Source organism: Aptenodytes forsteri, unplaced genomic scaffold (assembly GCF_000699145.1).
Source record: "Aptenodytes forsteri isolate BGI_AS27 unplaced genomic scaffold, ASM69914v1 Scaffold68, whole genome shotgun sequence".
Lineage (NCBI taxonomy): Eukaryota > Metazoa > Chordata > Aves > Sphenisciformes > Spheniscidae > Aptenodytes > Aptenodytes forsteri.
Genome location: NW_008795382.1, coordinates 2620848 through 2633511, shown reverse-complemented (window position 1 = coordinate 2633511; position 12664 = coordinate 2620848). Strand labels below are relative to the sequence as shown.

Here is a 12664-nt window from a genome sequence, read left to right as displayed (position 1 = left end):
GGTGTTTTTAAGTGGGGACAAGACCACCCCCCCCCCCAGCCGGTCCTCGTGCCAGTGTAAACACACGGGTGCGCCAGGCCTCGGTCCCCATCCAGGCATGGAGAGGACTGTCCCTCCCTCCTTGGCCTCACCCTGTTGGCACTACTGAGTGGCACAGGTTTGTCCCTGTCTGCTCTGTGCTATTGATTGGGAGCGTCAGAGGGAAAGGTTTTCTGTTAAAGCAAGTAAGAACAGATTCTCTGCACCTTCAGGCCCGTGTAAAAGCTTCAACCTTGTTACTGCTCTGTAGGGCCCAGGGATGGTGCAGAGGGGCTGTGAGCAGGAGCAGGTAATTTCAGAGCAAGCTGCTGCAGCTGCCACGCTAAGGAGCGGCGAGGCACCAGCCCACCTCCAGTGCTCGTGCAGGGAGGCTGGTCCCAGAGAGCAGAACAGCAGCTGCAGGGATGGGCACCCGCTCCCTGCACCCAGCCAGCGCAGTACCTTTGCGGGGACTAGTTGCACCCATCCACTGCCATGATGCCTGGTTTGGGGCTGCCCCCTCTGCCACAAGGCATTTTTGGCCATAGTCCTCCAAACGCAGGACTTGCCCCCGCCTTCTTTGGGTGGGAGCAGGTAGGGGGAGCATGGGGGACAGATGTCCTGCCTGGGCCAGGTCTGTGTTCCCCTGGGAGAAAATGTCATAGAATCATTGAGGTTGGAAAAGCCCTCTAAGATCGTCGAGTCCAACCGTCGACCCAACACCCCCATGCCCACTAAACCACGTCCCTAAGCGCCTCATCTACACGTCTTTTAAATACTTCCAGGGATGGTGACTCAACCCGGGACCCAGGTAATGTGTCCCAGGTCAATGTCCCAGGGTAATGCTCAACCCGGGACCCAGGTAATGTGTCCCAGGGTAATGCGAAGTAAAAGCCAGGCAAAGCTAAACACCACACAGCTTCACGTCCAGCCAGTCTCTCTGGCACAGCCAGACAGGCACTAACTGCACGAGGCAAGGCATTTATTTTCTGCCGCTCCAGCAGGAAGGGGGTGAGATGCTGAGGGCTTGGAGTCCAGTTTGGAAGTAACTGCGTGACCTTTGATAAGGTGAGTTGGAAGAGAAAATGATGGAGATGCTGATGGGAAACCAGCCGCCTTCTGCTACCCTGTGCCTTCCTCTAGATGATGTGGCTTTGTCCCCAGCCTCGGGCTGGAGAATGGGATAAGAGCTGCGGATGCACTCAGCTTGCTCCAATTCCTCGGGCGCCCGGCTAGAGTTCATTCTTGCAGGAACCTGGGAAGATGAGAAAAAAACAAAAAGCAATTCAGCAACGTTGTTAGCCTGGGTTTGGTTTCTCTTTCCCCAAGAAGAATGAGGTTGACCTCAACCTCTGTGAATGTCACCCACACTTGCTGCTTTCCCTTTGCCAAACACCCCCAGGCTGGTTCTGTCCTGCCACATTTGGGAGCGTCGGTCTCGCCTCTCTGGAATGCCGCAGTCCTTGCCAGCCTCGCCCGGGCCTGGGAAGTTCTGTGCAAAGTGTCCCAAGGTGGGGGACGTGGAAAGCCAGTGACAATAATTCTGGCTGCCCCAGGACGGGAGGCTGGGACCAGCCTGTCCCCACCGCAGACACAGCTGGTGGCTCTGTGTGACAGTAATTGGAAGCAGGTGTTGCTGGTCACCAAAGGGCCCAGGGAGCTCTGTGGGCTGGGGAAGGGACCGCACGAGGTGGCTGCTGCCCAGCCACGTGCAGTTGCGAGTCTGTCGTGCTGCTAACTGGCTGCGTCCCAGCCGCGTGTTGACAGTCTGTGCTGAATTGGGGGTAATTCAGACTTAGAGGTGCTAAAATGGTTATGGCTTAAAGAGATCTGACCTTGTGGTGGTTTAAAGAAGAGAAAATGTTTTTTAGTCCTTACGCACATTCCCACTGAGCAGATAATTGGAGAGTGCAGTTGTATCTTAGCATTCAGTTGTGAAATGCTTCGCAAGGCACAGAAAATGGATGGCTACTTAACTCTTCGTGGGATGCCCTGCAAGCCCCGGTACTTGCTGGAGTACAAAAGGACAGTCTTGTGTCCTCCAGGGACTTTCAAGACCATGAGAGGGACAAAAACAAGTTTTGCTTGCTAGAACAGGCTTGGCAGAAGTTAATTTCAGGACTTTGGAGTCATCGCTTGGAATAAATCCATGTTACCTTGTGATACTGCTCACATTCCTCAGTGCTGTCACTAATAATATGTACAGAGCAATACTAGGAAGCTTGGTCTGCTGGAACACTCAGTGGTTCTGATGATTACCCCTTTCTGAGATTTTTTTAAGTGCCTATTTGCAGCTACTTAGTCTTCAAACAAGCTCTTTGAAGTCTTTCGTATCTGAGCCATTACTGCATGCAGTGAACTGGGACTGGATATGCCCTGAACAGTTTCCCCTTAAGCCTTTCCAAGCACCCTCACCCCTCTGCCATGAGCACCAGGCTGCAGCTGTACACCAGCTCCTGAGCTGGCCCAGCCATGCCTAGTTTCTGGACGTGTTTGACTGGCGTTATTTAACGGGAAAACGAGCTGCAAAGAGCTGCCTATCAAAAATAGTGTTCATATGGTTTGTGCTCTACTCTTGAGTCAAGCTGCAGTGCTCCAGGGAGAGCGTCCCACACACCTCAGGGACCCGAGGGGATGCTGCCCCACTCTGCAGTGCCGCGGGGGAGCACGCCAGGCAGGACCCCCCGCCTTCAGCCATTTCACACATGACAGCTCTCACCAGTGTCTCTTCTTCAGAGTTTGTTACTTAGGAGACCCTCTCTGGTCCACTGCTTGGCAAAGGACTGGTCTGCAGACTTCAAAAAGAAATGCCTAAAACTTCCCAGGCTCGTAAATCTGCCAGCTTCTGCACGCTCCCTAAACTCTCCTGATTGACTTTTTGGACTGTTAATTTCCTAAGAGCTGGGGTTTCTTTTCTAAGGCCTAAGTTATAACAGTACAGGAAGGGAACACATCTGTCGAGGGTGCTGATTGTGAGACATGACCCACTGCTCATAGTGGGCTCCCTCTGCTTCTGCCCCAGAGCCACGTTTCTGTGTGCTGATCTTATGATTTTTGGCTGCTACAAGGCCAGTCAGATGGTGCAGCCATAGAAACAGCTTTGAAATGAAGCTAATGGGCTGTTTGTGTTCATCTTTTATTAATTACAGACTGCTGAGCTCGAGGGAGATATAGATTAATAGTGGCATATGTGTTACTGATCTCGCTGGCCTGCATCTGCTCACCGTGGCCAGTATGGGTGGAGGGAAATACTTCAGCCCTGCTTTTTCCAGGCACTTACACGTCTCTAGCCGCTCCTCGAGGAAGGAGATCTGCTCGCTCAGGGAGTCGATTCTGTCCAGTTGCTGGAGGGAGTGGGACAGCCGGCTGATGGGGTCTGCGCCAACATCCTCCGGCGCAGATGGCATGAGGTTGTGGAAGGGGGCCAGCACCAACTGGAGTTTCTGCAGGGAGAAGGGGGGCCATGAGCATGTCCTCCCCAGCCACGAGGACCACCCGGCGGGATGTAGCACGTCGCCTGCTGGGGTGCAACCCCACTGGGGCGGCACGCCGGCCGGCTCACGGGGCTTCAGTTGCAAAGGGCCGCCGGGCTGGAAGAGCTGCTGCGTGGGCGCTGCCGGCAGTGTGGAGCACAGCTGGGATCGCTGCGGCACGAGGCCAGCATGACGTTAAGAATAGAGCCAGGGCAGAGGGAAACCCTGGCTGTGCACAACCTGGGGTGGGAGCTGGCTGAGGGCGGCCTCAAGCTGCAACAGGGCAGTGAGGGCAGGGCGGAGGTGTGTGCTGGAAGCTCACCTGCTCCAGCGCTTCCACTCTGCTCTTCAGGTCTTTCATCTCTTCCTTCATTTCACTGGGGGGACCTGAAAAAGTGACCAAGAAAAGGTCATTGCCCGAGGTGAAGTGGAAGGTGCTGGGGAGAGACATTGCTGCAGGGCTCAGGCCAAGCTCTGCTGCTTTCCACTCCCCTCCTAGTGAGCCCCCGGGGTCTGCCCCGCTGGGACCAGCCCCTGGAGCATCAGTCGGATCCAACACCTGCTGCAGGCACTGGCAACTTGTCCCGCTGCTAATGCGCACGAGCGTCTCCTTGCTGCTGGAGGACCTGCAACAAAGCGGGGAATTTTTCAGGCAGTGGGGTGATACTTAAAGGATAAGATGTCTGGCAGAGCCTGGCCTTTCGTGCCTGTTTTATCAGATTAGTTGCCATCCGGGTCTGCCCTGTCCCACGGTGGGCACAAAGGATCGTCCCTGCTGAGGGCCCTGGACACAGGATAAGGGCAGGTGGCTTGCAGGGCACATGCAGACGGTGCCCTGCTCTCCCAGGCGTTTCCCACGTGATGCCCGTGCTGGCCACAGCGCATTATTACTCACGGTACGAGTTTGAAGTGTCACAGCGCGTACCAAAAGTAATAATGGACCGTCACCAGCGGTGCCTGCCACTCCTCATGGCTCCGGACTTGCCTTGTGGGAAGGACGATGATGATGATGGAGAGAACAGCTGCATCCCGGCCACCGCACACCACGGATGGGCTCTGTCACCCTTGCAGATGGAGCAGTGGCTGGATTTGTGCACAGGGGAGGTTGGTTGGGTCGTAGAGGGACTCCCGGGTCACTGGGAATAAAGCTGAGGGGTTCTGGCTGTCCCCTCTCCTGCCTTTTGCCAGTCCTGCTCCAGCCACCCTGTGATGCTGAGTGTTAATCCCAGCTTTTGCTGAAGGCCCCGAGCAGCCGGGGCTGTCCTGCAACAGGGGACAGGTTACCTGCTTGGCTGAAGGTTTCTGGCTCGGGGGCTGGCACCAGGGGCTGGCACGCCTTGTCATCAGCAGCGAGGCTGAAGCCGTCCCGGCAGGCGCAGCGGTAGCTCCCGGCCGTGTTGATGCAGAGCTGACCGCACCCGTGGCTCTGGCCGGCACACTCGTCCACGTCTGAAACCACAGGTACGGCTCAGTGAGGACAGGGGTGGTGAGGAGGTGCTTACCGGGGGGCGAGGGGCGTGGACGGCTCAGCCCCGCTAGCAGGGGTCCTGCTCCCCTCGCTAGAGCCGCATGGGCTCACACAGGGTGAGGGTGAGATGGGACCCCAGACCCACAGGGTGAGGGTGAGATGGGACCCCAGACCGAGCTGGTGTTTGTGCTGGGCAAAGCTCTAGGTGCTCTCAGCACTGCAGGGTGTGAGCACAAGACCCGCCAGCACCTGGGACCGCCTTTCCTCTTGCACCAGGCTGGAGTAAACCTGAGCTAACCCTGAGGGGGATCTGGCCTCCTCCCCTCCGCCCGTTCCCCCCACAAAAGAGCCAGAAACAAAAGCTGTGGTCAGAAATGTTCCAGCTCTGGCCAGGCGGGCGCAGGCTCTCATCCTGGATTTATGGCCGGGGTTTTGGTTCCAGCCAGCCGTGGCGAGAAGCTATCAGCCTTTCAAGTATGTACAAAACCCAGTAACCTCTCCTCACACGGGGGAGTTATTAAAGCTGTTCCCACAAAGCAAAATGAGCTGAACTGCTTCCCACGCCCGGGCGAATCTGTTTTAGGCAGTGGGAAAATCCTTTCCCCTCTGCGCTGGAGCTGTCAGCGATGTGCTCAGCCCTGCCTGGCCCAGCATGGGTCAATGCCACATGCTCCTCCTCTGCCTTACGGGAGGGTGGAAAGCCGGGAAATGCTGTGGCAGGGATTTGTACCACGCTGCTGTGCTGGGATCTGCAGAGCACTGCTGCCCTCCACGCTGCCCGATTTCTCTGCACTCTGGTGAGGAGCATCGGGCTGCTGTCATGCTGGAGAGGAGCTCAGTGCCTGGAGATCGCCAGGCTTTCCCTCCACCCCCAGATATTTTTGGTTTACAGATTTAATCTCTACAGTAAATGGGCGTCTTACTTTACAGCAAGAGTTTACAAAGCTTGGGAGATACACAATCTCTGGCTGACACCACAAGTGTAACAGTTGCTCTGCAGAAAGCCTCTTGCTGGCTGTACAGTCATGGCAGAGTATAGCCTCTGCTCATGCTGATCCAGCGTGGAGCAGCAGCGGAGAGAAAATGTGGATGCCAGGGCTGCACTCAAGGGCTGAGAGCACCGACGCAGCCAAAGGGAGGTCAGAGCTCCCCTGGGAGCCAAGCTTCCCGTCCTTTCCTGGCCAGACCATCAGGCATCACTGCCCTGGAGCAACACGTGTAGGGGTGGTGGGTGGGTGTGTGGAGGGGTAACACCCTGGTTCCCCTCTGTGGGCTGAGTAGCGCCAGGCATGTGCCAAGGCTTGGTGAGGAGCCACGGTGCTGCTGCCCGTCTGCCACCAAGGGGTCGGTCTGTGGGCAGAGGACCGCCAGAGCCCCAGGGCAGCCCCACTGCTCCCCGGAGAAGCTCTCCCGGCAGCGGCGGGGCAGGCCCGACACAGGGAGCCCGGAGGGGAGCGGCGCGGCCGGTACCTGTCTGGCAGGCTCGCCCCGTCCAGCCGGGCAGGCAGGCGCATCTGCCGGGGAAGGCGCACCTCCCGCCGTTCTGGCATGGCACCCAGCAGAGAGCTATGGGACCAAACACAAGCACAGCATCACTGGGCAGCTCCGGGGGTCCCGAGCTCCCTCCCCTGCTGCTGTGGGTGCATGTACAGACCCAGTGCACATGCAGACCCACACACCAGCACCAGCCCAGGGCTGGGATGCTCTGCACCAGCCCCGGAGCAGTGGGGTTAAGCTGACTGGGTTGCACAGGGCACAGGACGGGTAGGATGAACAGGACCTTGGTTTTGCAGCCTGGAAAGAGGCCGAGACACCTGCAGCCAGCACAGCCGGCAGGGAGGAGGGCCGATGGGCGGCAGCAGGCCCTGGGAAGCCCCTGGTGCTGCGCTCTGAGCTCATCTGGGGACAGGCTAGCTGATGATGTTTTGCATTTGTTTTGTGCTGTACATCGCGATTGCCTCCTGAAAGCATTTCTCTTCCATTACTGTTGATTTATATGGAAAGGACTTACTCATTTTATTTATCCTCTGGTAACTATAAAGTTAATAGGCAATCCCAAAGGAAAAAGGCCTGCAAGGCAGCAGAGAAAGGCTGGGAATTAATCAGAAATTGAACTGCATTTGGTTGTGATGCTGAAAATTTAAATGCTTTCCTACAGGGAGAATCTGCCTGACAGACAGAGTGCCAGTAAATGAGAGAGCTGGCTGCCGGGCCCTCAACCAGGGACCTGAGCTGGGGTCTGGGGGAAGGGTGAGCGCTGGCACCGGGGTGGCACAGCAGCCTCTTACCTCTGTTGCAGCTCAGCGTGTGGCTGTTAGCTCTGCTCCAGCCGGGACAGCACGAGGCCGCGAGCTGGGGCAGCTGCCTGTACGCCTGCCGGTAGGCAACCCTGTAGATGGTCCTGCAATACAAAGATGGGGCTGAGCCGGGTGACTGAGAATCCGCCCCAAGTCCCCCATCCCGCTCCCGTGCCTGTGGGTCAGACCCCCTTCACTGGCACCCACTGCCCACGGGCTGGGAGCCCCTTCCCCACGGATCAAGGCAGGACTCCCCCCTTCCGCAGCCCCTGCTGGTCGCTGCCTCGCTGGGACGGGTCCGGCTCCCTCGCAGGGAGCAGGTCCGCGTTGCGGGCAGCTGCCCTCACCTGTAGGTGCTGCAGAGGCGGTGGCCCTGGCAGGTGGTGAGGTAGGGCTGGTAGACGGGCTGGACGTGGGACTCGGAGTAGGTGGCCACCCGGTTCCGCGGCGCCGCGGCACAGACTCTGCGGCTGCGGAGAGGGGAGTAGGTCAGACACTGGCTAAAACCCAACCCACCGCGTCTCCCTTCAGGGCAAAGGGGCTCCACCGATTTACACCAGCCCAAGACATGGCCTGACAGTCCCTCTTCACAGAGGGCTATTGAAATGGCAGCGGCTAATTGCCTGAGTGACCCGGGAGGTTACTTCAAGTTGTTTCGGGGCAGCGACACAAAGCTTGAGCGCTGCGGGCTGCATGGGCTCTTCCTCCCCAGCCCCTGCGCGAAAGCACTGATGCCTCCTCGTGCACTCACCCCGGCAGTCCCTCCGTCTCGGGAGAGCAGTCGGGGCCCAGATTTAGGGGGAATTTACTCAAAGCAGTTCTCCTTCCATTCATTGCCTCCCTTCCCTTAAAATCACTCACTTTCTGGGTGGATTTTTCCTTTCTGAGACTTCTGCACTCCTGAAACGGATGCCCCTGTCGTCACCAAGAAGCTAATGATTTCACAGGAAGGGTCGGGCTCACCGCAAAAAGGCACAGGCCAGAGGAAAGTCACCCTCCAGTCTTCCTAAGATAACTGCAATCCAGTCAAAAACTTTCCCAAGGTTAACAGCCAAAGTGGTCTTGGTTAAAAATTCTTTTTTTCAACGTTTTCCAGCCCAAGCAGGTCAGTCCCACAGAGGAACTCACCTACTTCTCTCAGCCTCCCAGCCCAATTAGAAACTAGAATAAAAAGCCTGAGAATTAGCATGGACATCAGATGGCTTCCATTAACTCCAGAAAACTCCTTTCAGCCTCACTGATTAATGCTATAGAAGACGCAATTTTTAAATGGCAATTGTTTGCTTTGCAAAACTTAGAATAAAGCTATAGCTGCAGCCTGTGCGTGCGAGTGAGGAATTCAAGCCTGTGGTTTTAGTCACGACCAGAATGCGAAAGGTTTAACGCTAGAGGAGAGTATTTCAATGTAAAAACAAACTTTGTAGAAAATGTGAGCTGTATCTGGGGGGTGGGCGTTGAGCTCGAGCTCCTTTTGGCTGGGGAAGAAACTGGGGCACCGAGCTCTGGGCTTGCTCTGACCCAGCGGGAGCTGAGCTGTGCCTGCCCAGGCCGTGCTGGGATCCAGGGCGCCATGTCGGGCCCGTTTCCCGGAAAGGGAAGGGGAGTTGCTGGAGCTGCCACTCCCGGGCTTGAGGGACCGTGACCGCAGCCGCCGCAGCATCCCAGGGAGCACAGGGCACGGCAAGCAACAACCTGCCGGGGCTTTCTACACCTGTGTCCCCTGGACGGTGCATCCTCTCAGAGCTGGGAGGCTGCATCCTCCTTTGATGGCTCGATTGGCATGATAAGAAGATTGCACGCATATTTTTGCACAAGGATGTGCTTGAAAGAGACAATAATAATTCATGAACAGCTCAGGGCCTGATTAGCTTTTGACTCTCCCGGACAAAAAGCCCAGAGTGTCTTTGTGTCCCCTGCGTGGAGCTAAATGGAGCTGGGGCATTTTCTCTGAGAGGCTTTTTCGCTTCAGTGACAAAGTAAACAAACACCAGCGAAGGGCTGCCGAGCCCCGGCTGCCCCAGGACTCAGCTCAGCCTTTTCCCACCTCCTCACCAGCCCGGCGAGCTGCTTAGGCACGTGCAGCCAGCTGGCTGAACAGGGCTCTTCATCACCGGGAGGGGATGCGACTCGCCGTGGCATGCGACAGTGCGCACCTGGGAGATACAGACAAAAAGGGGACTTACCCTGCCCAGGCAAAGCTGTCCGTGCTAGTCACACTGAGGATGAAGAGGAGTCCCGAGAGGAGGCAGCCAATGCGGTGCATGTCCTGCCCCTCCTGCGGCGCCCTGGGCTGTGCGGCAACGACCGGGTCTCGCTCTTTGGTGGGAAGCGCTGGCTCCTACCGCATGTCTCACCCTTCAGCGGGGAACCCTGCAACCAAGAGAAGAGCGGTGTGAACGTGTGGTGGCCGTACCCAGCCGGTGACATCTGACGGAGCCGTGGGGACAGGGCCAGCCCCCGCTCCCAGGGTCAGAGGGACGGCACTGGGTGTGCACAGACCCTCCAAGGGCAGCACACAGGGCTGGGGCAGGAGCACACTTGCTGGCAACAGAGCACTGTGACAAGCCAAAGCACGGGGGAAGAGGGGACACGAGGGACCCGTGAACCCCTGGCAAGGTGGGAGCTCCTCCGTGCGCAAACCCACTTTGCCCCACTCAAGTCACTGGTGCAGCAGTGATTTACCCCGGGGTGACGCCTGGCCCGGCACGCAGGAGATGCTCTCACGGCACCGGGGGTCGCGCAGTCGCTTGTTGAGTGGCAGGGAAGGGACCTGCGTCGCATGAAATACGCTGCCAGTTCCAGACAGCGAGGGCAAAACAATGGCCCGTAATTTCTTAATCCATACAGCATTGTAAAGCTGCCTTTTCCCACCACATAACACACTGAAATCTGATCTTCTTCTCTTTAAAATACAAGTTCTTGCCAGAGAAAAGTGCTGTAAGGGCCATATGTACCGTCTGCGGAGTCAGTACTAACCAAGTCGCAAATAAAGAGGCTTTGATTTTCTAGCACAGGACAAATATGAAACAAGGCTGAAGAAGGTCAATAACAATATCTAATTTAAACAATACCTGATTTAAACAAAACAGTTGGCCTCCAGCTGGCAGCAGTTCAAGGAGGAAGAAATAAAGAAACCCACCTTAAATATATGCCCATTAAAGAAAGAATCAGTCTTTCCGATTAAACCTTGAGAAAGGAGTGACTTTATAGGAAGGCAAGACAACATGAAACCTCCTTCTGAAACTGCAAATATGGTGAGCTGCAAATAAACTTTCTAAAATCCCCAAGTGATGTGGGATTGGGGATTGCAGGTTCATCCCCAAACTCCTTCGGGACAATTCCTAACTCCGAGACAAGTTGTTGGGGATAACTGGCATAATCATCCCGAATCTATAGACCCTGCAGGTCTCAAAGCCCTTCTCCAAGGCACTCAGTATCATCTTTTCCTACGTGCAGGTGAAGAAACTGAGGCACGGAGAGATGCAGACCCACATCTGGAGATAAACCAGCCTGGTACCTTCCTGCCCCTTAATATCAAATGTCTTGTGCATGTTTCCATGCAGTGATAACGCTGAGCGAGGCAGACGGCTGGCTGAGCAGCCCCTTCCCCTCCTCACCCAGGCAGGGACTCATCTCAGTCCATAAGCAGGGCACACGGCTCTGCCTGGCTGAGCAACAGGGAGGTGTCACCTCACAGCAAATCGACTGTATCGCTATAAAACGCAATCGGGACCTCACTCAGTCCCTGAATTCAGCGGTACCGGGCAAGCTGAGGGTCTGGCTCCAGGACAGGGAGGGATGGCAACGTGCCCACCTTGTTCCTATAGCCATACGAGCTATTCCCATGGAGCTGCAGCCAGTGGGGAACTGCAGATGCCCGGGCCCATCTTAATCTCCGTACAAGCCCAGCTTTGAGGATGTAAGGAGGATTTTGGTGATGTAAAGACTGTAGTCCTCCATTCTCCTCCAAACATAGCGATAAATTTCATCTTCTAATGATTACTATGTGCTATCTCCACCAGCAGGAAATCAAATCTTGGCTGACATGCAGGAAAGTTTTAAAAAAATAGTGAAGAAACCTTCTTTCTCCCCAGTCCTTCTGGAGACATCCCAGGGACACTAGCGTACAGAGACGTACTAACTCCCTGCCGCTCAGCCAGCCGGCTTTTCCCAGGGCTATACTGGGACACATATGTTCCTTACAACCACAGATCCCCAGATTAGCGGTGCTTCTCCAGAAGTGTGTAAGTCAAACTCTGTCAACCATCTCCGTCCTCCCACAGGATTCCCGTGACTGCTGTGGGAGCTTTCCCTGCGGGGAAGGCAAGAAATGCAGGGCACAAGCCTAAAATACAGGCGGTTTGTTTTTTCGCTTTGAAATGGAGCAGCATTGCCCTACCTCAAGTGGTCAGAGTATCCCTCTGGGTCATAAAATTATGGTTGCTTCATACCAGAAAAAGTTTCAAAAGTGGAAAATAGGATAGTCTGTACTTGTCTTTTTTATGAATTTATGAAAATCAGCCTCTTTAAAGCCACCGAAGATCCTCCAACCTGTTGCCACTACCTATTCTAATACTCCTCTTTTAAAGCACATAACTCACGGCAAATCTTTTCATGATTAAGAAAAAAAAAAAAGGTTTTTTTTGTCACTGCCTTTCTAGTCTCTCAGATGAAGGGGTGAAGCCCCATGGTCTGGCAACTGAAACTATGTGGGTGCATCTGAGCTTCTGCTGTTTCAGGGGGCAGCAAAGTCTCCTCGGCCAGCCATGTGCTCCTGTGAGTCCGGGGGTCCCTCTCCCACCAGCCAGAAATGTTCCCGTAACCCTCCTAAGTCTGCTCTTGCCTAACCCGCCGCAGCAACCAACGGGAAAATACAACCCACCGTGTGGGTGAGCAGTGCTTTGTCCAGCTCTGCCCATGAAACCAAGGCTAAAACTCCAGCTGATGGCAGCAGTAGGAATCAGGGTCTGTCTGCAAAGTGGTGCAAGAGAATCCAGTGCCTCAAGAGGATGCAATTACCCTCACGAGAACGCAACAGCTGCACTTTTTCAAACAGCCTGGCCTGGTTCTGCAGGTGAAACCGCTGCTCCCAACTGCGCGCTGGACCTGGTCTGTGCCCTTAGAGCCAAACCCTGCTGGAGAGGGTCAGCAGCAGCAGCAGGGAGATGGGTTTTCCCTTACAAACACCTCCAGCTGTTCTCTGCTTAGGCTGGGATGCAGGCACCGCGGAGCACAGGCGCAGGGATGCGGGCGCGATGGAGCAGGGCACGGGGACGTGGGCACGACGGAGCAGGGCGCAGGGAGGGGGACACCACGGAGCAGGCTGCGGGGGTACGGCACCGCGCAGCAGGGCGCAGGGACACGGGCACGGCGGAGCAGGGCGCAGGGACACGGGTACCGCGGCGCCC

The 12664-nt window shown here is 56.0% G+C and overlaps 1 protein-coding gene across 3 annotated transcripts in view; it reads right to left on the bottom strand.

Moving 5' to 3' along the window:
* Window positions 1-909: 909 nt before the first annotated feature.
* The window catches only part of EGFL7 (EGF like domain multiple 7), a 14267-nt gene continuing 2512 nt past the window's right edge, over window positions 910-12664 (bottom strand). The window contains exons 2-9 of one of the 3 annotated variants that reach the window (XM_009280630.1): window positions 9440-9626; window positions 7604-7726; window positions 7248-7360; window positions 6430-6525; window positions 4776-4940; window positions 3814-3878; window positions 3299-3461; window positions 910-1273 (exon numbers count right to left, since the gene is read on the bottom strand). In XM_009280630.1, the coding sequence (XP_009278905.1) occupies window positions 1251-1273; window positions 3299-3461; window positions 3814-3878; window positions 4776-4940; window positions 6430-6525; window positions 7248-7360; window positions 7604-7726; window positions 9440-9519 (828 nt within the window). In that variant the 5' untranslated portion in view covers window positions 9520-9626 and the 3' untranslated portion in view covers window positions 910-1250. The other 2 variants (XM_009280632.1, XM_009280633.1) reach the window with 2 other exon arrangements.